The sequence below is a fragment of the Aedes aegypti genome, chromosome 2 (genome assembly GCF_002204515.2).
Source record: "Aedes aegypti strain LVP_AGWG chromosome 2, AaegL5.0 Primary Assembly, whole genome shotgun sequence".
NCBI lineage: Eukaryota > Metazoa > Arthropoda > Insecta > Diptera > Culicidae > Aedes > Aedes aegypti.
The window spans coordinates 317,008,623-317,033,839 of record NC_035108.1 but is presented as its reverse complement, the minus strand read 5'-3'; the positions used below and the strand labels follow the sequence as shown (position 1 = coordinate 317,033,839).

General features: G+C 41.4%; 1 protein-coding gene across 1 annotated transcript; it reads left to right on the top strand.

Annotated features, from left to right (window-relative positions):
• Positions 1-10: 10 nt before the first annotated feature.
• LOC5578765 (actin-binding protein IPP) lies at positions 11-19,916 on the top strand. Its single transcript, XM_001657085.2, is given in 6 exon segments — positions 11-441; positions 7,870-8,723; positions 8,787-8,905; positions 19,148-19,208; positions 19,274-19,337; positions 19,339-19,916. Coding segments are annotated over 6 exon segments (1,827 nt in total). The 5' UTR covers positions 11-39; the 3' UTR covers positions 19,666-19,916.
• Positions 19,917-25,217: the final 5,301 nt, after the last annotated feature.

Sequence of the window (25,217 nt, the reverse complement as noted above, 5' to 3'; positions counted from 1 at the left end):
GTGAAAGAGATTGAATCTCCACCTTCGTCACCTAGCGCTATGCCACCGCTGAATAGCTACAATGAAAATGGCAATGCAAGTGATATTATCTGTTCGCTCACCCAGTCGCAGATGGCTATCAATCACACTGGAACCGATTCTGCGACCTCCACTAAACCGATATTCAACTGTGGCCAGTACTCGCAGAAAGTTCTACTCAACCTGAACGCCCTGAGACAGAATACGCGTTTCTGCGACGTGGAAATTGTCGTCGGAAGTACCACCATTCAGGCCCACCGAGCCGTGCTGAGCGCAGCCTCGGCCTATTTCGAGGCCATGTTCCGACCGGAGTTGGGCCTCAGCGAGGGAAAGCAAAAATCCGTAACTTTGCATTCGATCCGTGCGGACATATTGAAGCTGCTAATTGATTTCGTCTACACGGGCCAAGTGGAGATCAAACAGGTAAGTCAAAGGCTCACGATTCGAGCAATTATTTTACATTTGTTTCAACTTCAGGTCGCATATTAGGTATCAGTTTCGCGTTGATATATCATTTAAAAATTAATAGAATTTGGCTTTTCAAAATAATATGATATGGTCACTTATAGATATAACATGACTACAAAAATCAAATAATTCTTTCAGAACGACTTTTTTCTACAAACGTACGGATTTGAGTGTTTCTGTTCATCTGTATAATAAATGTTACAGGGAAAGTAAAATATGTTAAAAAGATTTTTTCGGGGTGTACTAGGTCATCTAAATGGTTCTTGAGCATCAATGATGGGATGTATATAAATAAAATATTAGTTAACAACTTCCCTTCTACAATATTTCATTTGAATATTTTGAGTCGCAAGGTTGACCAACTTATTTGCCTTCTCCAAGAAATATCTACCCCGCGGCTATAAAAAGACACTGAAGCCATTAGGCAAGTTAGTTCTTATATTGGAGAAGGCAAAGGAACGGTCCTAATGCTAGTGAGGAAAACAACGGTTGTGAATAAACGATTGAAAAGTAATACGCGGTGTTTTAAAAGTGCGATCCAAAAGACTTCAAAAACTCCGTTGGACAAGTGTTCCGACACATAAAGTGCTGAAGTTTTTGAAAAAATAGTGTACATAGTTAGATTAAAACCTTTAGTGATTAGTTTGAGTAAAGACAATGAGTTTAAAATTTAGTGTTTAGTCAAAAATAAAATCAATAATTTTAATTAAAGGTGTCTGGGTTCGATTCTGGGTCGGTCCAGGATCTTTTCGTAATGGAAATTTCCTCAACTTCCCTGGGCATAGAGTATCATCGTACCTCCCACACGATATACAAATGCGAAAATAGTAACTTTGGCAAAGAAAGCTCTCAGTTAATAAATGTGGAAGTGCTCATAAGAACACTAAGCTGAGAAGCAGGCTCTGTCCCACTGAGGACGTAATGTCAAGAAGAAGAAGAAGAAGAATAAATAAATTGAATCTGACAGTCGATGAACACGAGAAAAACAAGGTTAATAACGCTTAATGGCACTATTTGGACTCTTGGCTCCACACGGTTAGATGTACAAATTGAGCATACTCCTCTCCGTATGGTATTTGATGTCCTTTCTCCAAAAAATATCCTCCCAAAATTCATCCCCAGAGCATGATAAAAAGCCGCGTAGACTAGCGCCTTTAGATAAGCAAATTGTAGATAATCAGGTAGCCGAATGGCTAGAACAGGGCATTATAAGGCCGAGCACTATGAGAACTATTATTTAAAAAAAATCAAAAATATGAAAGCTACTGGTGATGATGAAATTTTCTACATTCTCATCAAGAAACTTCTAGAAAGTAGCTTAGCATTCTTAGTCGATATATTTAACAAATGTTTTCAGTTGGCATATTTTCCTGGCAAATGAAAAAATGCTAAGGTTGTACCAATTTTAAAACCAGACAAAAATCCTGCAGAAGCTACTAGCTAATGTCCAATCAGTTTGCTTCCCTCCATCGCTCCATCAGGAAACTTTTTGAAAAAGTCATTTTGAACAGAATGATGATTAAAAAACGTTTATTATGATTTTGTGATGATTTATTATGATTAAATGAATGATTTAAGGGTGGGGATTGCTCATCAAACCTTCCGGTCCGCCTCATAGTTACGTACTATTTGGTGCTGGGTGTAGTTCTTGTTTTTCCAGCTGTATTGAAAAGCATGAGCCATAGTCTTTGGCATACAATCGGGTCTTTCTTTAGCAGAAAAGAACCGAAATGTCTATCGACGACCGGTGATTGCTAGCAGATATAGTGGAGAGCTTGTCTTGATACGTTCATCGCTTCAAGCTAGTTGAAAAACTGAATACACTGATTGCCTGTCGATCAGAGCCGAACTAGGCATAGATCGTCTACATACATCTGAATCTACATGTCTCCGATGTATTACATCGTTCCAGGTGGGAGTTATCTGATATGTGAATATGGTACCATAACAGAATTTTTCATCTGGATGAAGTGATAAATCATAATATTCCGCAAACTGTATCACACATCTACATAATGTATTGCGTGAAGTTAAGACACAGCAGAGTATTGGGTACATAGGACCAAGTCCCTGCCGGGTAGCGCGAAACTGATGAGCGATAGACAATAGAATCAACAACACTGCCATAAGGGATAGTAAGCATGTGACTATTGTCGAAACAATGATTAGGAGGCAAATCAACATCCCAAGATCAAATTTTTGTTACAACCCAATGTAGGTTAGGTATTATTAAATTAGGCTGTAGAAAATGATAAATATCTGATCACTTAGGAATGTGTTGCGAGGTAATAAATGCTCGTGATTTGTTTTCTTCGAATACACATGTATAAATTGATAAAATTTAACCCAATGTATAATGAAATTAGGTTCGAAGAAAGGATTAATATTTGATCACTTAAACTTTACGCTGCAAGATATTCTTAATCGTTTTTCTTTTCTTCTGATGTACAGAAATAACTGGTATATTTAGCTAAAATAATGAACAATCATACGCATAGAGCCTACGGGTCATGCAGTTAGGATTGAAATTAAAATAATATTGCGCATTTCTTTCACACCACAGGTTTATCGCAGAAGTTTTTACATGTGCGGAGGCGTTGGTAGAGGTGCGCGATTGCGTCGAGTCGGGTCGGTGTTTTCAGCGGACTCATTTTTCGCAAATCGAAGAATGAGTGCTCTGAGGGCATCAACATGATTCGATGAGGTCCCACACTTTTATTTGCGCTTTTGCACTTGTAAATGTCTTACTAAATAGGAATACTTTGTGTTAGGGAAAGTGCAGGAGAATAAAATATAATTCATTGGAATTTTCTGATAGAGGCAGAGTTCACATGTTACTTAGGTATTTAAAAGCAAATGAGAACCACATTAAATAATAGATAAACACTAATGGTCATATTTTTATATTTTCATTTCATCGCGGTCCTCATTGCTCGAGCGGAGACGACAAAACTCGAGGTGGATAGAATCGACGCAACTACGACACGGAAAAGAAACAGATGAGAAACTATCGATACATTTATTCAACTATAAAAACCACGTTTTAACGTAATGACTTTATTTCTTCTCGTTTCAGCAATCCAACAACCAAACCATCTCTACTATCTTTTCATTTCCTCTTCGTTACATTTATAGTCCCTCTGGCACTGAATCGAATGACGCATTCCGCATTTTATTAGCGATGTCTTTGCTGTACGTTGAGCATGGTGTCGGAGGTGATGTGCTGTGTAGAACATCGGATGTTCTACACGGCACGCTACTTCCGGCATTTTGTTTGGCGTGCGGGATAGGCAGTGCTAGTGATGATATGAAGGCCGCTATTCGGTTTAGTGCCAGAGGGACTATATCTATTTAATGTATCTGAAGCTTGTGGGACCGCTTTAATTCCGGCGCCTGCTTGTGGAAGATCCCGGTGTGCTAAACGGTATAGGACATGTTAACGGGGGAGGCTTGGTAGGTCCTCACCCAGCCCGTGTCTAGATGGGCGGATAATTGTCTGCCAGGGTGTGGATTGAGCAATTACAAATTACAATTACAATTTATTATGATTAAATGAATGATTTAAAAATTTTAATTTACCAACATACATTGTTAGAATAATTCAAAGTTATCTGTCAAACCGTACACTTCAGGGAAATTATCAGAACTCCAGGTCTGAAATACTTCCAGTGGCAGTGTTTTGGGACCAATATTATAAAATATTATTAGCCCTCCCCTTGGTTATGCGACCTTGCCGCGATGGGAGGGCATAATCCATTAGCCCATATGATGGAAACCAAAGGCGTAACCAAACCAAAGTGGTGGTATCACATTTTGGCATTTTTTGCTTAAAGCCGCGTCATAATTCATATGGCATAGACGCAATAATATCTCGGATGTGATCCAACGGACATTCTGCGTCATTGATAGAATTGATGCCCATTTCAAATAATTAATCTATTCGAAGTGGACATTAATACCTGAGAGAGACTCGCGAAGAGGAAAAATATCAACGTCATATGCAGCCCAGATTCCCCTCTCACAAAACGTCAAATGCAGCCCACCGTTTTTATGGCTGAAAAATGAAAAGTATTGTGTTCAAAGCAAACTGTTATTAAAAACCTCAGTCGGCAGAGCAGTTTTTTCCAAAGTTGCTGATAAATCTAAGCAGAAGATTAATTATTTCTAATGTCTGCTACGTTTGCTGGCATGAAATTTCACTCAAACGGCTATTTATGATTCGATGTGATGCAAACTAAATCATTTTTTGGTGAGAGGTTCATGTGAGGATTTGAACAGCATGCGCATAATTGGTATAAACCCAAAGTGGAATAAGAAAAAACTCAGCAATCCCAGAAAAAGAAGACCGTCTTCGCGAGTCTCGTCTCAGATTAATACTATTGGTGACGTTCAGTTTGCCTTTTGCTAACCAGAATGATCCGTAGCCACTCTTACTATTAGCTAGCTAGATACATCGTTAGGGCCTATTCACAAATTTCATAACGCTAGAGGGGGTGGGTGGGTGTCCTAAGGATGTTACGACCCATACAAAAATTGAATAATGTTCATACAAAAAGCGTTACAAGGGGGTGGGTGGGTGTCCAAAATGGTCAATTTTAGCGTTATGAAATAAATGAATGAGCCCTTATCATATACGACGTAGGGAATACTTAGGAACTCTTAGGAAAATGACTAGTAGATTCACTGAGTAGAAATGAGTGGCGACAATCTTATTTTAATATGGTTTTTACATTGCCATAATAAGATATACCTCTTTTGTAACAGCGGTATAAATAATCTAATTCCAGCTTCATTTTCGCAAAATTTACAAGTAGAAAGTAGGCGTTGTGAAGCATTGCATTTGCCACCGAAAAGTGAATCTTGTAGGAGACTGTAATAGAAGCCTAAGGTAACTCTACTCTTCAATATTCACTATAAAAATGACTATGGAAAGTAAGACGCTGAGATCGATCATTAGGGTACACTTGCTAGTTTCGAAAAATTGTTGAACAGACAAGGAAAGCGACTTTTTTCTTTAAGGATATATGAACGTAATGACCAATAAATACTTATAACAACAAAAAATGAAATTAACTAGAACTACTACTAAACAGCCTAATTTTGTTAAGACTTGACGACACTTGACATTTAAGACTCTAATCTTACGTAAAAGACAATAGTAATCAGAATAGCACTTGAATGACAAATTATTCAAAACCATTTCGACTAGACAGTATTAGTAATGCACTACTTTTTCAAACAATTTCTACACTACTATTTCAAACAAATTCTAATGGAGCTGCTGATTTTCACATTGCTTCCTTTTCTCAGAAGCAAGGGAATATGGGTACTTTTTAAAAACTACCACGTCACAATGCTAAATAAAAAAACAGTGTTCATGTGGGCGCCATTGCCTAGTCCGTCTGAGTATTGGTCCTGGTAGAGGGGAAACTTGGCAAAAGCCAGACCGAGGGTTCAGCCTTGACAAGTTAAGCTGTCAGGCAGCTCCAACTGAATACCATACAAAAAAAAAAAAAATATAAAATATTATTAGGTACATCTAACTTACCTGAGTTTCCTCAGGGATGTCAAAAGTCTTTGTTTGCAGATGACACAGGCCTCTCCGCCAAAGGACGAAGCCTGCGTGTCATCTGTAGTAGATTGCAAAAAAATTTGGTTATTTTTTCTTCATACTTGCAAAAATGGAAGATTTCTCCTAATGCTTCCAAAACTCAACTAATATTATTCCCACATAAACCAAAAAGCTCTTTATTTGAAACCTTCAAGTAGACATGTTGTCATGTTGAGATGGGTTCCAATAAAATGGTCAGATGAAGTTAAGTATCTATGGCTCATGCTAGATGAGAATTTAACTCTCAAAATCACATTGAGGACATTCAAGCCAAATGTAATAAATATGTAAAATGTCTTTATCCCCTTATTAATAGAAAATCAAACCGTTGTCTAAAGAACAAGCTTTTGATATTCAAACAAATTTTCAGGCCAGCCATGTTGTATGCTGTACCAATACGGACTAGCTTTTGTAATATCAGGAAGAAAGCTCTGCAGAGGATTCAAAATAAACTTTTTAAAATGATTCTGAAGCTTCCTCCCTGGTATAGTACCAATGAGTTACGTAGAATATCCAATGTTGAAACATTGGAACAAATGTCAAATAAAATCATTATTAATTTCAGGCAAAAATTGTTACAGTCTTCTATTGCCACGATTAATTAACCTACTCTTTGATTCTCATAGTGGTTCAGTAAAATTCAAAGTTGACAGTTACTTCAGACGAGTAACCTTTAAAATAAGCCCTTGCATTACATGTCTGTATAACATCTTGTCGGTATTACAATTTCCACCAAGAAATTTGTCCTTCTTTTAACTATCGGTTATTATTTCGAAATTTGCACTTGTAAAGTGAGTATCGGCATCCTAATTATGACCTTCCAGAATATATTGAACTAGCATTGTCTTCAGCAGTTTAAGGTGAAACAGTTTGTATTCAAACTTCTAAGATTGCACTAAAACTTCAAAGGCACTAATCTCGCGAGGGAAACATCCAACAACAGCGCAATTTGGACTGCGTGCACTAGCCGTTTCCCTACTATTTCCTGAGTTTAGTGCCTTTGAAAACGTGAGTAGTCAACAAGCCAACAAGTCGGCCATAGTGACGGCCATCTTTGGATTTCGAGATATTTTACAACGACTGAAGTGTTCAACATGAAATTATGCATCACCATCAAATAATATATCGCTTTTGAAGGATGGCGGGACAAATCTATAACATTAACATGTGCAAAGGGTTCATTCAAATATTACGAAACGCAGAATTTGGCAATTTTAGACCCCCTCCCTCCCCCACGTAACAGCTTTTGTATGGACAATTTTGAATTTTTGCATGGACCGTAACAATATCTGAGACCTCTCCCTCCCCCTGTTGCGTTACGTAATATTTGGACGATCCCAAACTAAATGAATATCAGCATTTATCATCATCGAAAAATGATTCATTGCTGTGAACACAGCTATCCTCACAAATTCAAGTGCACTTATTATACCATAAAATATATGTTGTTCATTTGTCGAATCTTCATTTTGAATTTTTCATGGCACGAAAATTTGGGGTTATTGTCGTTATTATCCATTCGGGGAAATGGTATTCGGAGTAACGGACTATTCGGGTTAATGGCTTTCGAGGGCTTAGTTTTCAGGGTATTTGACCATTCGGGGTACTAAACTTTCGGAGTGATGGTTTTCGGGGTAATGGTATTCAAGGAAGTTTTATAGGTAGGAACCTTTTCTTCAGTGCTATATCTGAAATATGAATACCTCAGTATCTTAATTGCTAATGGTAAAAAAATCTCAAACATTTTTTACCCTACTTCCTCTCGATTCCAGAGCAACGTGCAAGAGCTTCTGGCTGCGGCAGATATGATCCAACTGCCCGAAGTGGTGGACGGGTGCTGCGAGTATCTCTGCCGAGAGTTACATTCTTCCAATGCACTAGGAATTCTACGTTTTGCTGAAGCGCACAATTGTCGTCAGCTGGCAGAGGCTGCCGCCACCTACGTGTACACAAATTTCCCCAAGGTTGCACTCGAGGATGAGCTGTTGGATATTCCACACATGATGCTGATGAAGGTAATCTCTTCCGAGTCATTGCGAGTAGATAGCGAGTATCAAGTTTTCAAAGCGGCCCTCCGTTGGATAAAACACGATGTCGTGCCACGCAGGCGATATGTATTTGAAATCCTATCGCACGTGCGTCTGGCTTTGGTTCCAGTAGGTTTGATCGACCAAGCAATAGCTGAATGCCGCGACGTTTCGTTGAAGATAGCTTTGAGATCGGTTAGGAAAGATCTCACTTCCAAACGGGGCCAACTAGTTCCGCTACGTGTATGCCCTAGGGTTTGTGCCAAAAAAAGTATTTATATTATCGGGGGATCTCGGCGAGAGCAGTCAGCCGGATGGACTCCGGCGGATTGTATCTTCGAAAGCGTGATAAAGTATGACATATTCCGAAGGGAATGGATCGAATCGGCTCCAATGCAGATTGGCCGGATTTTGCCAGGGGTGGCCACACTCGGTGGTAAAATCTTCGTCATCGGTGGTGAACGTGGCAGTCAGATATTGGCAAATGGAGAGGTGTACGATACTCAGAACAACAGCTGGGAAGCGATGTCACCGATGATCGTGCCAAGATGCGAGTTTGGCCTATGTGCTTTGGGCGGCACATTGTACGCCATGGGCGGGTGAGTACCTTGTGAATTTGTTTGCTTCAATACCTATTTTTACAATGTGATGTATTTAAATAGATGGATTGGCGAGGACATAGGTGGTTCTATAGAGTGCTATGATCCGATGAAGAACTCTTGGAGAATGGTTGGTGATTTACCGGAGCCAAGGTTCAGTATGGGAGTTGTTAGCTTTGAAGGTAATGAGTTTTCGCAAGATAAACTTTCATCCAGCCAATATACTTAAACACATACTGAAAATCACGCTAAAATCTTAATAACGTTTTGTTTATCGATGTTGTTGTTGTTTCGATATTGTTAAAAACTTTCCAATAAGTCTAAGTTTAAGATCCGAAAAACTGAGAACATGGCACAATAGACTGGCCCTTAAACAAAAAAGTTGTAAAATTCAACGGGGCACCCCCTAGATATGTGCCTTAGGTTAAGAAAAAAGCTCTCTCAAAATTTCAACTCATTTGATTGCTCCCCCAGCTGGCGCAGTCAATTCAAAGTTTGTATGAAATATTCGTCTCAAATATATTGAAAATTGACCCTATGTCACTGTTTCGTCACGTACACTAGTTAATCGCGTTCAATTGAGCCCAGAATGACAAATTCACTAGTTGATAGATACGCTAATGAACATAGTTGCCGAAGGTTGTATCTGGATTTAAGCTCATTTTCATTAAGCTTTCAGTTGTAGAAAGTTAGGCTTAGATCAGCACTCCCGTACAATCACACATGTGCATGCACCTTGTGCCGCAGCTCGCCCAGCGTTATAGGTGGCTATGATGCGCTTAGTGGCTACCACCGAGCTAAGTTGAAGGAATACTAAGCAATATTGCAAATCTACTTCACCACCAACTTTATCAATTTTAATCATCATACAACCTTCTACAATATTGTTTGCTATAGTATCAAGTAGTATTTTTGACATTCTGGGTTCAATTGAACGCGATCAACAATTTTCCTGACTCGAACAGGAGATGATGTGCTGTTTCCTATATGTTGGAGCTGAAAATCCCATATTAACTTCAATTCAATTGCGCCAGCTCATGGAACGACCAAATGAGCTGAAACTTTCAGGAAGTCTTCCTCTAACCCTAAAAAATAATCCTGGCGGGTGCCCCGTGGAATTATACAACTTTATTTTTCTCCCATACTAAGGTGGGCCAGTCTAATGGCACAAGCGATTCCGAACTCATCAACGGGTACCAAAATTGACCATCAATTAAACGAACATCTCAAGATTCTGATAACCTAGAAAATCGATGTCTTGGACATTCAACATTGTTCAACAATTCAAGGGCTATCTTGCTGTGTCAAATTTGATTGGAAATCCGATGTGTGGCGCTAATAACAAATGAACTTCAATCTTCTGTATCTCAAAGACCAGATAAGCTAGAAAGCTTCAACTGTTCAAGCTGTTCAACAAATTATGTGCAGTGAAAAATTAGTCCGGCAGTGAAAAACATAAATGAGAATTTATGCAATAGGTTGCGCTACTAATAAATATCTTTATCTCAAGAACTAGTTAAGTTTGTGTTGTGATAAATGGACCGATGATTTACATAACAAACATATTAAAATCTTTATTTAAAAACTGATTACATTAACGGGGTAAAACGCGGCGTAGCTTTTATTTGGCGGTTTAATACATTCTTACTTTGGGAACTTGTAATCAGAAGGCACAGTGTGTTTGTTTGACAAATTGGGACATGGATTAGCAAAAAATACGCGTTCTAGTGAGACTCGAACTCACGACTCCGTGTACGCTAGACCGGCGCTTTAACCAACTAAGCTACAGAACATCTTATGATTCTGCGGAATAGAAAGTCAAACTGTTACGTCCGGGGAAAACAGGATATGTGGCCGAGTAAAACATTCACACGCGGACGTAAACGGATAGAAAAACATGCACATTTTATTTACAGGACTATTTACATAATTACACAATACTACAACATATTAAAATGTACTGCGGAGAGCGCGCGCGGGCAGCATCTTGCTGCTGTTGCAGTCGATGGCGTTCTGTTGTATTGTTTATTGGCGTCTGTCTATCGCTCATGATAGAGACGAGCTGGACAGCAGGTGGGGAAATTGGGACACAATGCACCTGCTAATCCGTTCGTTCACAACACAAACTAAATCCGAGTACTAACTATAAACACGTCTCTTTTCGCAAATCCATGTCCCTTTCGGACTTAGATGCCAAACCCCCAACACGCTCGCGTTTGTATCTCCCGATTACAAGTGAGAGCGAATTGTTTATGGATACTGTACTGAGTTCTAACACTCTACAGTCGTATACCTGTAAGCCGAATACTCAGTGCGATCGCACGCTCTACAACTAACTGCGCCAGGAGGACGCAACTCGGGATACATTAATGAATGTTTGCCCTTTACTAGCATATACCAGATTTGCTGATACATATGTCTGAGACATACTTTGGGAACTTGTAATCAGAAGACACAGTGTGCTGTTTGACAAATTGGTTTGTTCTGTAGCTTAGTTGGTTAAAGCGCCGGTCTAGCGTACACGGAGTCGTGAGTTCGAGTCTCACTAGTACGCGTATTTTTCCGCTAATCCATGTCCCAATTTGTCAAACAAACACACTGTGTCTTCTGATTACAAGTTCCCAAAGTATGTCTCAGACATACCAGCAAATCTGGTATATGCAAATAAAGGGCAAACATTCATTAATGTAAATACATTTTGTCTGATAACTGTTGCTGTCGGGTGACAGATCATTCCCTTTCACTCGGTAGACGTCTGTCGATAATATCTGTGTTCTAGCACACCGTGTGTCAGATGGTGAGCCTTGTTGGTTCGTAGGGTGGTCCTTTCAACAGTTTGAAACATAAACAGTCATAACGATAAGAACAAATCGCGATTAAAATCATAGTCGCGAGAACATATTTCGGGAGCGCGGATTTGAAGAGCCAGTCGGTCGCCCAAGATTTGGGCGATTGGCCATGTTGAGTGTAATATTTTAAAGAAACCAGACTACATCAATTTAGATTACCCATGTTTTATTTTTTATTTTGCTTTTCCGTTTCCGCTATATGCGACTGTAGAAGCTTTGTCTTGTCAATAAATGAAAGTCGAACAGAACACAACTGTTCTTTCTGTGCGCGAGAAATTATTCCGAATTTGCGATAAGAAAAATACAGTCCACTGATCGATATGATCTACATTTGGTCCTTCATCACCGGATGAAGCAGTGAAACGAACAATTTTAAGAAAAGTCGTGAATTTGATGAAAATAGTGAAACATTTGGTCGTACCGACGGCCGAATGTAGCGAGGCAGGCAGCCATTGTTCTAGTCTCTCGCTCGATCTTTCGTCGAACACAATGCCTTCAACAAGAACACCGAAAGGAGCGAAGAAATCAGCAGGAAGCGAATACACACCGATAAATCAACAAATCGCCGAACAAAACAAGAAAAAAGAAGAAAGAAGAATCCATATTGAAGAAGAATATGAAGTGCTAGTGCGTCAGAGAGGGGCAGTGAAGTCAAACTTTTACGAGAGCAGAGATCCTTATTGGACACTGCCGACAATCCGAACCCTAACCTCAAAAACATTCACTTCTTGCAACTTCATTTGAAGAATGTCGAATGTTGCTCTTGCGAGTTCAACGAGTTACAAAAAGTGTTGTATGCACTGCCTCTTTCTGACGAAAACCCGAGATGAACAAGAAGAAGAAATCGTGGTTTTCGAAACGGCCTATAATGATCTCGTCATAAGGCTGAATTCATTAATCGAATCCATCGTCAAGGAGGAATCTCGTTCTGCTGTACCCACCGCTTCTTCGCCTACCGTTGCCTCTCACGGCCACTTGCCGCCGTTGAAAGTTCCATTGCCGCAATTCGATGGCTCTTATGAGAATTGGCTATCGTTTAAATGCATGTTCCAATCAATAATGAGGCGATACACCGACGAATCACCGGCAATAAAGCTATACCACCTTCGGAATTCTTTGACGGGAAAGGCGGCAGGCATCATAGACCAAGACATCATTAATAACAATGATTATGATGCTGCTTGGGAGATGCTAACCGAACGTTTTGAAGATCTACGTCTCATCATTGATCGGCACATCGAAGCGCTGAACAAAATGCCGAAGATTACGAAAGAAAGTGCTGTTGAGTTGCGAAAACTGGTAGACAACTGTTCGAAGAATGTGGATGCGTTGAAGAATTTGGACCTCCCTGTCGAAGGGCTGGGCGAAGCGATGCTGGTCAATTTGATTTCATCGAAGATGGACAACGAAACACGGAAAGTTTGGGAAACCAATCAAGTGCCTGGTGAACTTCCCGAGTACGGAGCAACCATGAGCTTTTTGAAGGAGCGCTGTAAGATTCTAGAGAAGATCAACATGAACACGAAAACCAGTGTGGACATTGCGAAACCACCCCGTTCGGTGGGAAGGAGCAATACGCTCGCTACAATCGTTGGACTGAAGTGCTCAGTGTGCCAAAGTGAACATGAACTGTGGAGATGTGATGACTTTAAAAAGAACAGTGTAAGTGAAAAGTATGACATTCTGCGAAAAAGTGGTTCGTGCTATAATTGTCTTCAAAGAGGACATCGTACCGTCGACTGCCCATCGTCCAGTTCCTGCAAAAAGTGTGGCAAACGACACCATACTTTCTTGCATCATGAGGATCGAAAAACGGTGACAGCAAAGACGTCGGAGGGTGAAGCAAAGACCGGAAGCGGGGTCGACGAAACACAGATGCAATCCACTCCATCTGTTGCTCATCCAATCGAAACTAATCGTGTGGAGTCATCTTCGACGCTGTGTACCCGCGATGAAGTTGCGAAAAACCATTGCTTACTATCGACTGCCGTTGTTACCGCTTACGGAAGTACAGGGTTGCCGTTCCCATGCAGGGTTCTCCTGGATTGTGCATCACAGTCCAATTTCGTCACGGAACAGTTTTCCGATTGTTTGGCTCTACGGAAGGAACCTGTTGATTACCTCGTCAGTGGCCTCGATGGGAAGAGTACGAAAATAAGGTTCAAAATCCAGTTGAAGATTGCGTCTCGAATCAACAACTATAGCACTGTACTCGACTGTCTCGTTACTCCAAAAATCATCAGTGACCTCCCGATGCGAAATTTGGACGTGCGCAATTGGCCGCTTCCCACTGAAATTGATCTGGCCGACCCATCCTTTTTCAAGAAAAATCGTATTGACGTTTTGATTGGTGCAGACATTTTCTGGGATTTGTTGAAGCCGAATCGCATGAAGCTGGCGCCGGAGCTACCGACAGTGACAGAAACTGAACTTGGATGGATTGTTGGCGGGAACGCTACAACCGCAGCGAAGCAACATCAACCCACATTATGCACGATAGTCGAGAATGAAAATCTGTGTGATTTGCTCAACAGGTTCTGGGAAATAGAAGGACTTGCCGATAATCCAAGAAGCACCACGATGACGGATGAAGATTGCCTCAATCATTTCCGCAGTACATTCCAGCGAGACGAGGCGGGTCGCTTCTATGTTCGGCTCCCGTTCAATGAGCGTGAGGCTGACTTAGGCGAATCGAAGACGATGGCAATCAAACGTTTTTTGAACTTGGAACGCAAGTTGGATAAAGACCCGCTATTGAAGCAGCAATATGCGGATTTTATCATCGAATATCAGCGGTTGGGCCATATGCTGGAAATCGATACAACGACTGATGAAGACGGTGCCTTTTATCTACCCCACCACTGCGTCATCAAGCCGTCGAGTACCACCACCAAGTTAAGAGTTGTGTTTGACGGGTCGGCCAAGTCATCTAGTGGCATCTCCATCAACGATGCTTTGATTCCAGGACCCATTGTGCAGAATGATCTGGTGGCGATACTGCTGAACTTTCGCTGCTTCCGCTATGTCGTTACCTTGGATGTGCCGAAAATGTTTCGTCAGATCGGTGTACAGTCGGCAGACAGAAAGTACCAACGAATTGTTTGGCGAGATTCTTCCGATCAGCCATTGAAGAATTTTGAACTGCAAACTGTAACATATGGACTAGCATCGTCACCGTTCTTGGCTACAATGGCGCTAAAACAGCTAGCCATCGACCATTCTGAAGAGTATCCACTCGCAGCTGCAGCAATTGAAAAGTGCTTCTATATGGACGACGCCCTCACTGGAGCGCAGACATTGGAAGAGGCTTGTAAGCTTCAACAAGAGCTGGTGCAACTATTGCGACGTGGGTGCTTCGATGCCCACAAATGGTGTTCAAATTCGGATGTTATCCTCGAGGATGTTCCAGATGAACTGAAAGGAGATGGTGTGAATGTTTCCGACATCGATTCGAAAGCGATAGTGAAGACGCTAGGAGTTGCTTGGAGTCCGAAAGAAGATTGGTTTTCGTTTTGCGTGCCTTCGAATAATTCGAATCCAGAACATCCATTGACACGTCGTAAGGTTTTGAGTGAAGTTGCACGAATCTTTGACCCATTGGGATTAATCGGTCCTGTATTTGACGACTGCCAAGCTGTTTCTTCGAGAGATTGCAGACACCACGACAGATTGGGATGCCCCATTACCACAGGCATTTGTAAATCGTTGGAAATTGTTTCGTGAAGGACTAGTGACGATGAACCGTTTGAAAATTCCACGATGGATCCTATCAGCAACCGCCATTAGTACTGAACTTCACGCTTCGCGGATTCTTCAAAACAAGCATACGGAGCCTGCTTGTATACTCGAATACTGCAATCGGATGGTACGTTCGTCATGAAGCTTATATGTAGCAAATCCCGAATTCTCCCAAAATCATCAAACCGCTCGAAACCGATCACGACGCCACGATCAGAATTATTGGCTGCGGTGCTACTCGCTCGCTTGGCAGACAAATTTTTATCCTCAACTGAAACAAAATTTGCTGCTGTGTATTTGTGGAGTGACTCACAAATAGTATTGAGTTGGCTTCGAAAATCACCCGGGGAGTTACAGCTCTTCGTGTCCAACCGCGTGAAAGAAATACAGAATTTGACGAAGGACTACCAATGGAATCACGTCGATACGCACTCGAATCCAGCCGATATTATCTCGAGAGGTGAGCAGCCTGAAGCTTTGTTTCGGAAACAACTCTGGTGGAACGGTCCCAGCACAATGCCCAACGTGTCCAATCTTGGAACTGTCCCAACGCTCCCGGATGAAATGCTGCCTGAGCTGAAGAATCCAGTGACACTTGCTATCACCACCAATGCGCGGATGAAGATATTTGATGACGTTAGTGATTTCGGTAAGCTACAGCGGCACATGGCCTACTTGATACGGTTTGCGTTTTATGTTGCTTCGAAAAAGAAAACAGTGATAAAAGGACCTCTCCAAGCCGGGGAGCTGACTCGAGCGTTGAAGGTAATTGTTCGGCTGGTGCAAGCCGAAGCTTTTGCGAACGAAATTGCAGCTGTGAAACGAGGTGAGAAACGAGAAGCACCGATTGAAAACTTTGTATCCATTCCTTGACGACGAGGACGCAATCCTTCGAGTAGGTGGGCGTATCAAGCATGCGTTTCATTCCGTTCGATAGCCGTCATCAGATGTTACTGCCCGCCAAGCATCCAGTCACCGAAAGGTTGGTTCGACATCTGCACATCGAAAATTTGCATTTAGGTCAACGGGCACTTCTGGCGGTAGTCAGACAACGTTTCTGGCCACTAAATGTAAAGTCAACTATCAGGAAGGTAATTCATTCTTGCACTACATGCTTCCGTGCGGACCCAAACAAAACGACTCAGTTGATGGGTAATTTACCGTCATATCGTGTGCAACCAGCGCCAGCTTTCACTCGAACTGGGATTGATTTTGCTGGTCCATTTTCAATCAAATCAACAACAGAAGCAAGACGACCGATGATAACGAAAGGATATGTTTGCCTCTTTGTGTGCATGAGCACAAGGGCTATACATGTTGAGTTGGTGTCCCAACCTTTCTTCGGAGGCGTTTTTAGCAGCGCTGAGACGATTTGTAAGCCGACGAGGATTGACTTCTACGATTTTTTCGGACAATGCAACAAATTTTGTGGGTGCGGATGGCGAATTAGAAGAGTTACGACGACTTTTCGAATGCGAGCAACACCAAAAGCAACTGAATCAGTTCTGCAGCAGTAAGGGCATCGAATGGCGTTTCATTCCCCCTCGGAGTCCACATTTTGGTGGAATGTGGGAAGCGGGGGTTAAGTCGATCAAGCATCATCTGAAACGGATCGTCGGAACTCGTCGTTTAACCTTTGAGGAACTGTATACAACATTAACTCAAATTGAAGCGGTCTTAAATTCGCGGCCGTTGACGCAGGCTTCAGATGATCCAAGCGATTTGACTGCTATTACGCCAGCACATTTTTTAATTGGAAGACCAATGCAAACTATAACCGAGCCATCATACCTTCATCTCAAGGAGTCAACTCTATCAAGATGGCAGCTAGTTCAAAGTATGCAACAGCAGTTCTGGAAAAGGTGGACCACTGAATATTTACCAGAATTGCAAAATCGTCAGAAGTGGCATCGTCTAACCAAAATCAAACCTGGAGCCTTGGTGTTGCTGGCAGATAAAAATGCTCCGCCGGCGCAGTGGTTGTTAGGACGTATCGTTGCATTACACGCTGGAAAGGATAATGTCACTAGAGTGGTTACGGTCAAGACTAACAGGGGTGAATTTAAGAGAGCCGTGGCTGAAATCTGTATTCTACCTTTGGATGATGAACAACATCAGGACAGGAAGGAAGTATTGGAACCCTAGATTCCAACGCCGGGGAGAATGTTGAGTGTAATATTTTAAAGAAACCAGACTACATCAATTTAGATTACCCATGTTTTATTTTTTATTTTGCTTTTCCGTTTCCGCTATATGCGACTGTAGAAGCTTTGTCTTGTCAATAAATGAAAGTCGAACAGAACACAACTGTTCTTTCTGTGCGCGAGAAATTATTCCGAATTTGCGATAAGAAAAATACAGTCCACTGATCGATATGATCTACAGGCCACTTGCTGATGACCAATCGAGCGGGATTTCGGCATGAATGATTGTCTGGTTCTCTAGGTTTATACTCTTGAGGGGTTGTGGTTTGGCTTCGATCCATCTTTACCTTAATTTGATTTCAAAACAGTATGCGACGCCGCCATCTTTTCGAATCAACATATTCTAAGCAACCGTTGGATACTTAAATGCATTTTAATGTGGATACTCAAATGATCTTGGCTACAGTCAAATCCATGAGGTGGGATTAGGATTGCCATATACGTGCTTCAAAAAAGGTAAATGACTTGACTTTGTTTTGTACGCATGTAAACGACTTGGTGGGTTCTAATGTCTGTAACGACAAATCCCTATGAAGATTCAATCTGGCAGACAAATATTTAATTTGTGGATATCATGCACATGACATGACAAAATTCAACAACGACGTTTAACAAAACTTTAATATGCTCAGTTTTAATAAATAGCTATGAAATGTCGGATTAGTTGCTTTACTATTTGTTTTGTTACATAAGTAAAGATGTTTTTCATTTTAACAATTTCATGGCTGTTATTCTATGTTTATTTTTCAAATTTATTTGAAGCGATCAGTTGTTTCATAAATTTATTTATTCATACTTATTTAATTAGTTATGATTCGTGATTTACGGCTAACCAGGCCTAGTGGAAGGTTAACAAACTAAAATATTACATATATTTTGCAATTGGATTAAATGGACAACTTGACGTAAAGTTTGCGAAAAGTTACACATCTTCTCGGTGAGATTCGAACTCATGACTCCCTGTTCACTAGATAGGGCGCGTTATAAAGTATACTCCTACACCACGAGAGGATCCATGGACGCAGAGGTTAACCTGATTTGATTTCAGCTCAATAATCACGTGGTCCTGTTTCGCAAAGCGCCAACTCTTTCGGAAGAATTAGATGCCCATCTAAACACAACGCTTTCTATTTATATGCAATGTCTAGCCCGAGAGCGTATTATTTATTAGGTATTGAAATTCCCACACACTAGTCGCCAACGACGTTCTGGCTGAGATTTCTATAGTGTGGGCTTCCAATGGGTCGCGACGTTCCCAAACGACCGGTTACGGAACATTTGTCCGTTGCTCGTTAAATACTTGTTTAATTAATTATGATTCGTGGTTTACGGCTAAAATATTGGTTTTTCATGCAAATTTATTTTTATGTATTCAAAATACTATTTCAACATAAAATTACTCAGACGAAAAACCACAATTTTCTAGCTTCCGAATCATGTAAAACAGAAGATTGAAGAACATTTGTTTGTATCACCTAGCGATTGGGATTCACAATCACAAGGAAGTCCTTGAAATGCTAAACAACTTTGTCGAAGACATCAATTTTAGATTTTCAGCGTGTGAAAAGTATGTTGGCCTTCATACAGGTTAAAGTGAGATGAATATTGATTTCGAATAACGAATCTTTTACAGGTCTCATATACATTGTTGGAGGTTGTACTACTTCTAGTCGTCATTTACCGGATTTGATAAGGTAATCCTTATAGGATTTGTCTCTTCGTCATATGAACACACTAACACTTCATTTCTCACTCCTAGCTATAACCCTGTTACGCACGAATGGAATTCTTTGGCGCGGATGCACACTGCCCGTTGCCAGATGGGGTGTTGCAATATTGGACCGCTACCTGTATGTCGTCGGAGGGAACAGCAGCCAGCAGGAAGTCCTTTACTCAGTCGAGAGATACTCGTTCGACGATAACAAATGGACGATGGTGGCTCCGATGTCGGTGAGTCGTGCAAGTCCAGCCGTAGCGGCTGCGGATGGGTTGTTGTACGTTGCTGGTGGAGATCAGCCCTGCGAAATCAACTTCTATCGAGCACAGGTAACCATATCGTCCTTCGAATGTTACGATCCCATGAACGATCAGTGGAAGGAATGTCCCGGTTTACCCACCAGTCGATCAGAAGCTGGTGCTGTGGTGGTTTGAATTTTACTGTAGCTTTGGTATGAAACGCACATGTTTCAGTTGGTGTGGAAACACTGCGAAATGCACACATTTTATCTAGTCGATTGCAGCTCTTTTGGTTCTATCTAAACATTCCTCGGTGGATCACAAATTACGTTTTTTTATTGCACGTGTGGAATTTGATTTTTCTTTGAAATTTTTATTAAGTTCACGAAAAGTACTGAACCACATACACCATACGCATCACATTAGATGCGTTCGAAAGGATATTTAACCAAAGATTTTAAAGAGTCACTGATGTATGTATGTGATTGAAATTACACATATGAACAAAAGCCAAAAACTTAGGCTAATTCCGTTAATTCATGTCAGAATATTTTTATTGACATTATTGCCGATCATACGTATTGAGCTATTGTAGTCGTAATTATCTGTTGGTGTAGTTGATTCCCGTAATCAAGCTTTGCATTATAAAATCTTGAATACATATTTATTTAACATTAACATTAAAATTATTTTATTTATTAGGAACTAAAAAAGAAAGCCTTTCAAACATGCAGTTTTCATAGTAGGCCTGTAAAAGGGCATCTACGGCTATAGCGGCGCTTTCGAGGATGATGTCTAACAGCTCTGCTGTAATTGCCAGCAAACGCAAGCTACTGGCAAGCATGGCGCTATCCATACTAAGATATGGAGGACCAATCTGGTCAAAAGCGCTTAGAATGAGCAGAAATCTAAAGCGGTTGGAAAGCACGTACAGGATAATGTGCTTAAGAGTAGCAAGTGCATAGGGGCCCAGATAGCTGTAGCGGTAAACGCGCAGCTATTCAGCATGACCATGCTGAGGGTCGTGGGTTCGAATCCCGCTGGTCGAGGATCTTTTCGTAAAGGAAATTTTCTCGATTCCCAGGGCATAGAGTATCTTCGTACCTGCCACACGATATACATATGCAAAAATGGTCAATCGGCAAAGAAAAGCTCTCAGTTAATAACTGTGGAAGTGCTCATAAGAACACTAATCTGAGAAGCAGGCTTTGTCGCAGTGGGGACTTTCAAGATTTATCCTAACTAATTAAGGGTAGACTTAGAACGACCGGACTTAGAATAATTACCCGCGGACTATTCCCTGAGCACGGTGATATTTACGCTGTAGAAATATTACTTGTTGTTTGTTCAGTGTCTCACAACTTTCTGCCTCTCTGTTTTATTTCATAGTCATAGGTAACCGTTCGATCGCAGATCGAACTCCCGAAGTAAAAACGATCATTGACGTTTTATTTCGAATGCGCAGGGAGTGCGCATGATCGTTAAGGGTATAACAGGGACGTAACGCCAGAAAGAAGAAGAAGTAGCAAGTGCATACCGAACGATATCTAAAGAGGCCGTGTGCATTATAGCCGGGATGACGCCCATCGGGGTCATCATCAAGGAAGATGTTCAATGCTTTAACCAAAGGGGTACCAGAGGAGTCCGCGACACGTGTAAAGAGGAAACGCTCAGAAGCTGGCAGCAGGAATGGGATAACTCCACTAAGGGTAGATGGACCCATCGGCTAATACCAAATGTGTCAGATTGGTATAGTAGAAACTATGGGGAAGTGAACTTCCACCTGACGCAGTTTCTGTCAGGACTTTGTTGCTATAGTCATTACCTGCATAGGTTCGGGCACTCAGAATCTCCTGCGTGCCCCAATTGTGCTGGTGTGGAGGAAACAGCGGAGCATGTCGTGTTCGATTGCCCCTGTTTCATTGTTGTGAGAGAACGCATGCTCACTACATGCGGAGGGGACACGTCCCCCGACAATATAATAGAGAGAATGTGTGCGGATGCTGAGTGCTGGAATGCAGTAACTACGGCTGTCACTCACATTATGTTAGTATTGCAGCGCCTATGGCGCGCCGACCAAGATTTGGCTGCAGAGGATTAGCCCTGCCGATGCTGGTCCCTTGTAACATTGTTTAAGTCGGCTAGGAGAAGCAGTTTGCTTAGGCTACTTCTGCTACACGTGTTGTGCTATATGCACGGGCCCCTCCCCGAAGAAATACCGTAAGGTGGTCCGGGGAGATAAGGATCTGAGGCCAACGGTAATGTTGATACAGTGTTCACCATTTGAGCAATTCTAAAAGAATTGCTCAAGCACAGTGCTAGGATAGTTTTAGCGGGTCGTCGTTGGTTCGTCATCCCCGAATTCCCTGAGTTACTTTCTCAGGGGATCTGTTTGCAGATTTCCCCCTTGTAAAAGGAAAAAAAAAAAAGATGCGTCAAATAGCCACCACAATAAAAACCGTAGCGTTTGAACACTCAAGATATTTACAAAAATGTACAAATTTTCCTTTGTCATGAAAAACTTAAAATTTTGGCAGTTTTCAATTAAGCCTATAAGTCAATTATATTTATAATTCTGGTAAATTTAACCAATAAAACTTCTGATCATAATGAACAGTTGGTCGGCGTTTAGTCAGACTTGACCAAGTGCATTTTAATGATTTAAGTAAAACATCCTCTAAGTGTTCGGAACAACAGATTTTTTGCATTATTTGCTGATATATTGGAATTTATCTATTCAAAGGATCATCTGTATTTTAATTATATAAAAAAGATCAGAATTGTATGAGTTCTTGAGTAATCTCTACTAGGCCAAAATATCATGTAGTCCGGTCTGTCTGAACAGCGACCAGTTCGTGAGCGAAATTAGATTTGTTCGTAAACAAAATTATTGCAAAACAATATATTATTTTCAAGATGAAGGGGCGGGGCAAAATGAGCCACCGAGATTTAAGCAAAAGAAACGATGTTTTGAACATAAAAATGTATTGTCTAAATATACCAGATTATTTATTTACTGCATAGTCATCTTTATGCACCATTCCACCAAGGTTTGCTAGAAAATACGTTGAACCAAGTATCGCAATTTAGTACTAGTACAACATAATCTGTTTACTATGTATTATGTACCTTTAAAAAAGTAAGAGGTTGTTTCCGAGATACAACCGCCAAGTTGACGTTGGATAACGTTAGCTTCTTCTATTTCCTGGCTTGAGACTGTCACAAACTTATGAAAGATTTCTACTGATAAAATCCAATCAATTTTTATACTATTTGTTGCACGTCAATTCTGACCTATCATGGACATTGTGTGTTATTATTTGGTTGGTTCGGTTAACACTTCAACACCCGATAGAATCGTTCGATGGAAGAAGAAGCATGAGCGGTAACTCTAGCTCCCCAAACAAATATTCCGGTTGAACGTTAGGTCCACGCATGATCCACTAAGATTGATTGCTTCAATGGGTTTCGAAGCCAGTTTGAGGTTGAGGTACTTCTCCATGAAGTTTGCGGACTCCATGTTCTCCTCTTTGCTCAAATCGATGTTAAAGTTGCCAGGCACGATGATTGGCATGATTTTATTTGATACTCGAAGAAGTTCTGCACCATGAAGAACTTCTTCTGCTTCGTCGTGGTATCCGGGGAAATGTAGAGGCAAATCTGCGATTCCAAAGCTCGGCCGTCATGGTCCTGCAAGAAGCGAGGGGTCTAACTGATCGGTTTCGGACATCCAGCTGACTCGTTGTATCCGTGGAGAACGCACCTAAATTGAATTTCAGCACAATTTCAAACAAAACGACCCTTCGGACGCCACGTGCAAATGATTTGTGGGAACATATTTTTCAAAGTGATAGATAGATTTTTATCGGAGATTGAAACCGAAGATGTTTTGTGAAGTTTTGCTCGAGAGTGCTCTGTGATGGCACCATCAATTGAATTTGTTTCGCGTGACTCGTTTTTATCCCCGAGCGTGTTGATTCAAAAATTGAAAGTGATTTGTGGATGCTCGGTTCGGGATAGATTAAGAATTGCAGTGCGTGCATTTCGATGGGCAGTGTTAAGTTACGGCTCAAGCTATTGTTCATTATTAGAGGAGCGATAGACTGCGGAGGATTTTCGAAAATGGAATTTGGTGAGTTTGTTCTGATCAGCAGCGCATAATAACAATGCGTAAATACTAACCATTTGTCGGCCAGAACGTCTACCGAACGTATCCTTTGGCACTACCCTTTCCATCAACATTCCACAACATCCCGTAACATCTATGAGAGGTCGTAGAGTTCTCTGCATCTTTCTTAAGTAGGTGTTCAATCAATCATTCTATCCCATTCCTTAGCTTTCGCAAGGACGTGGCCAGGACAGCTCTCGATTATCGGAGGATGCGTCAATCTTGTCTAAGAGTTAGAGGTTAGTCCCAAATCACTGACTTTGGTAACGGACAGGAAGGAAGCTACCCTCATACAATTGTCTGTACCACCTACGAATTTGTGCGAAATGCTTAATGCTAATGCTAATGCTAATTTCAAACAAAACGACCCTTTTCAGGGTCACAACAATGAATTCGACGTAAAAGAGTTACAACCAGAGACATTTCATCTATTACTATTAATTGATTGATTATTATTATTTTTTTTTCAAGGCACTCTGTGCTCGTGGCCACTACTGTGCCGGAATCAGTTGGTCTGTAGCTTCTTTATCGATACAGATCTATTTTCAACTTATCTATATTTACATCTACTTTCACTCTCTCCTACTCTTTTTTTTTCATGGACGTTTTATCGATCTCATCGGACCAACCCTGACCACCCTCTATTCTTCTTCATCCTCTCCGTCTGGTCTTAGTGTCAATAAGCCTGCAGTTGCATCTTTGTACAACATTTCCCCGATCGTACCCGGACGACATCCAGGATGATTAAGCCAGTGCATATAGGACTGCCGCTTGATTCCTGCCGGGATGACACCATTATTTTGCTGCAGCCATCCGAGCCACGCGTCTGGATCCTTTGTGCCAGGCATACCAGCTTCTTCAAACTCATCCTCAGCTTCGATCGCGGGGGCCTCAACCGGCCTTCCATCGTGGGAGAATTCTTTCTGAAAAGTGTTGTACCTCCCGTACACATAAGCCACTACCATGGCATTTGAGATGATGGCATTCTTCAGCGGCGTGCCTACTTGTCTAGCCCTAACCGACCTTTCAGAATCTTCCGTTACACCCAGAGTATGAAGGAACAGATGTAAGTCTGAATTGGAGGGCGCCGAGTATAGAGATTTATCAAAAAGACCTAAGTCTCTGAAGTAGAGGGCATAAGACCGGGGCTGATCCATTTCTTCTCCATTCACAGTTACTTGGTCGTACTGGGTGGCCACGGGCTTAGTCCAGATCCATAGTGCGAATTCCCCGATAGACTTCCCGAACATTTTCAATATAGAAAACGTCGCTACCAGCGCAGAGCAATCCCTCATCCTGCACACTGTGGATCCCATACATGTCGACAAATGCCAGACACTTCGGGTATTGGGCGTATGTAGCCCAGGTCTGGTAATGGATGTACACTTGATCCAAATTAATTTCTGTTCCAGGGGCCTGGGTTATGAGGGCATTCATATGGGTAATAACTTGCTCCCTATACTCTTCTCTGTCGATCCCGATAATACGCAGCACACAGGCTACCGACGCAACTCTTTAACCTCCAATAAAGCGTTCTCTGCGACCAAATCGAGATTACTATTCAGTTCGACCACATTTG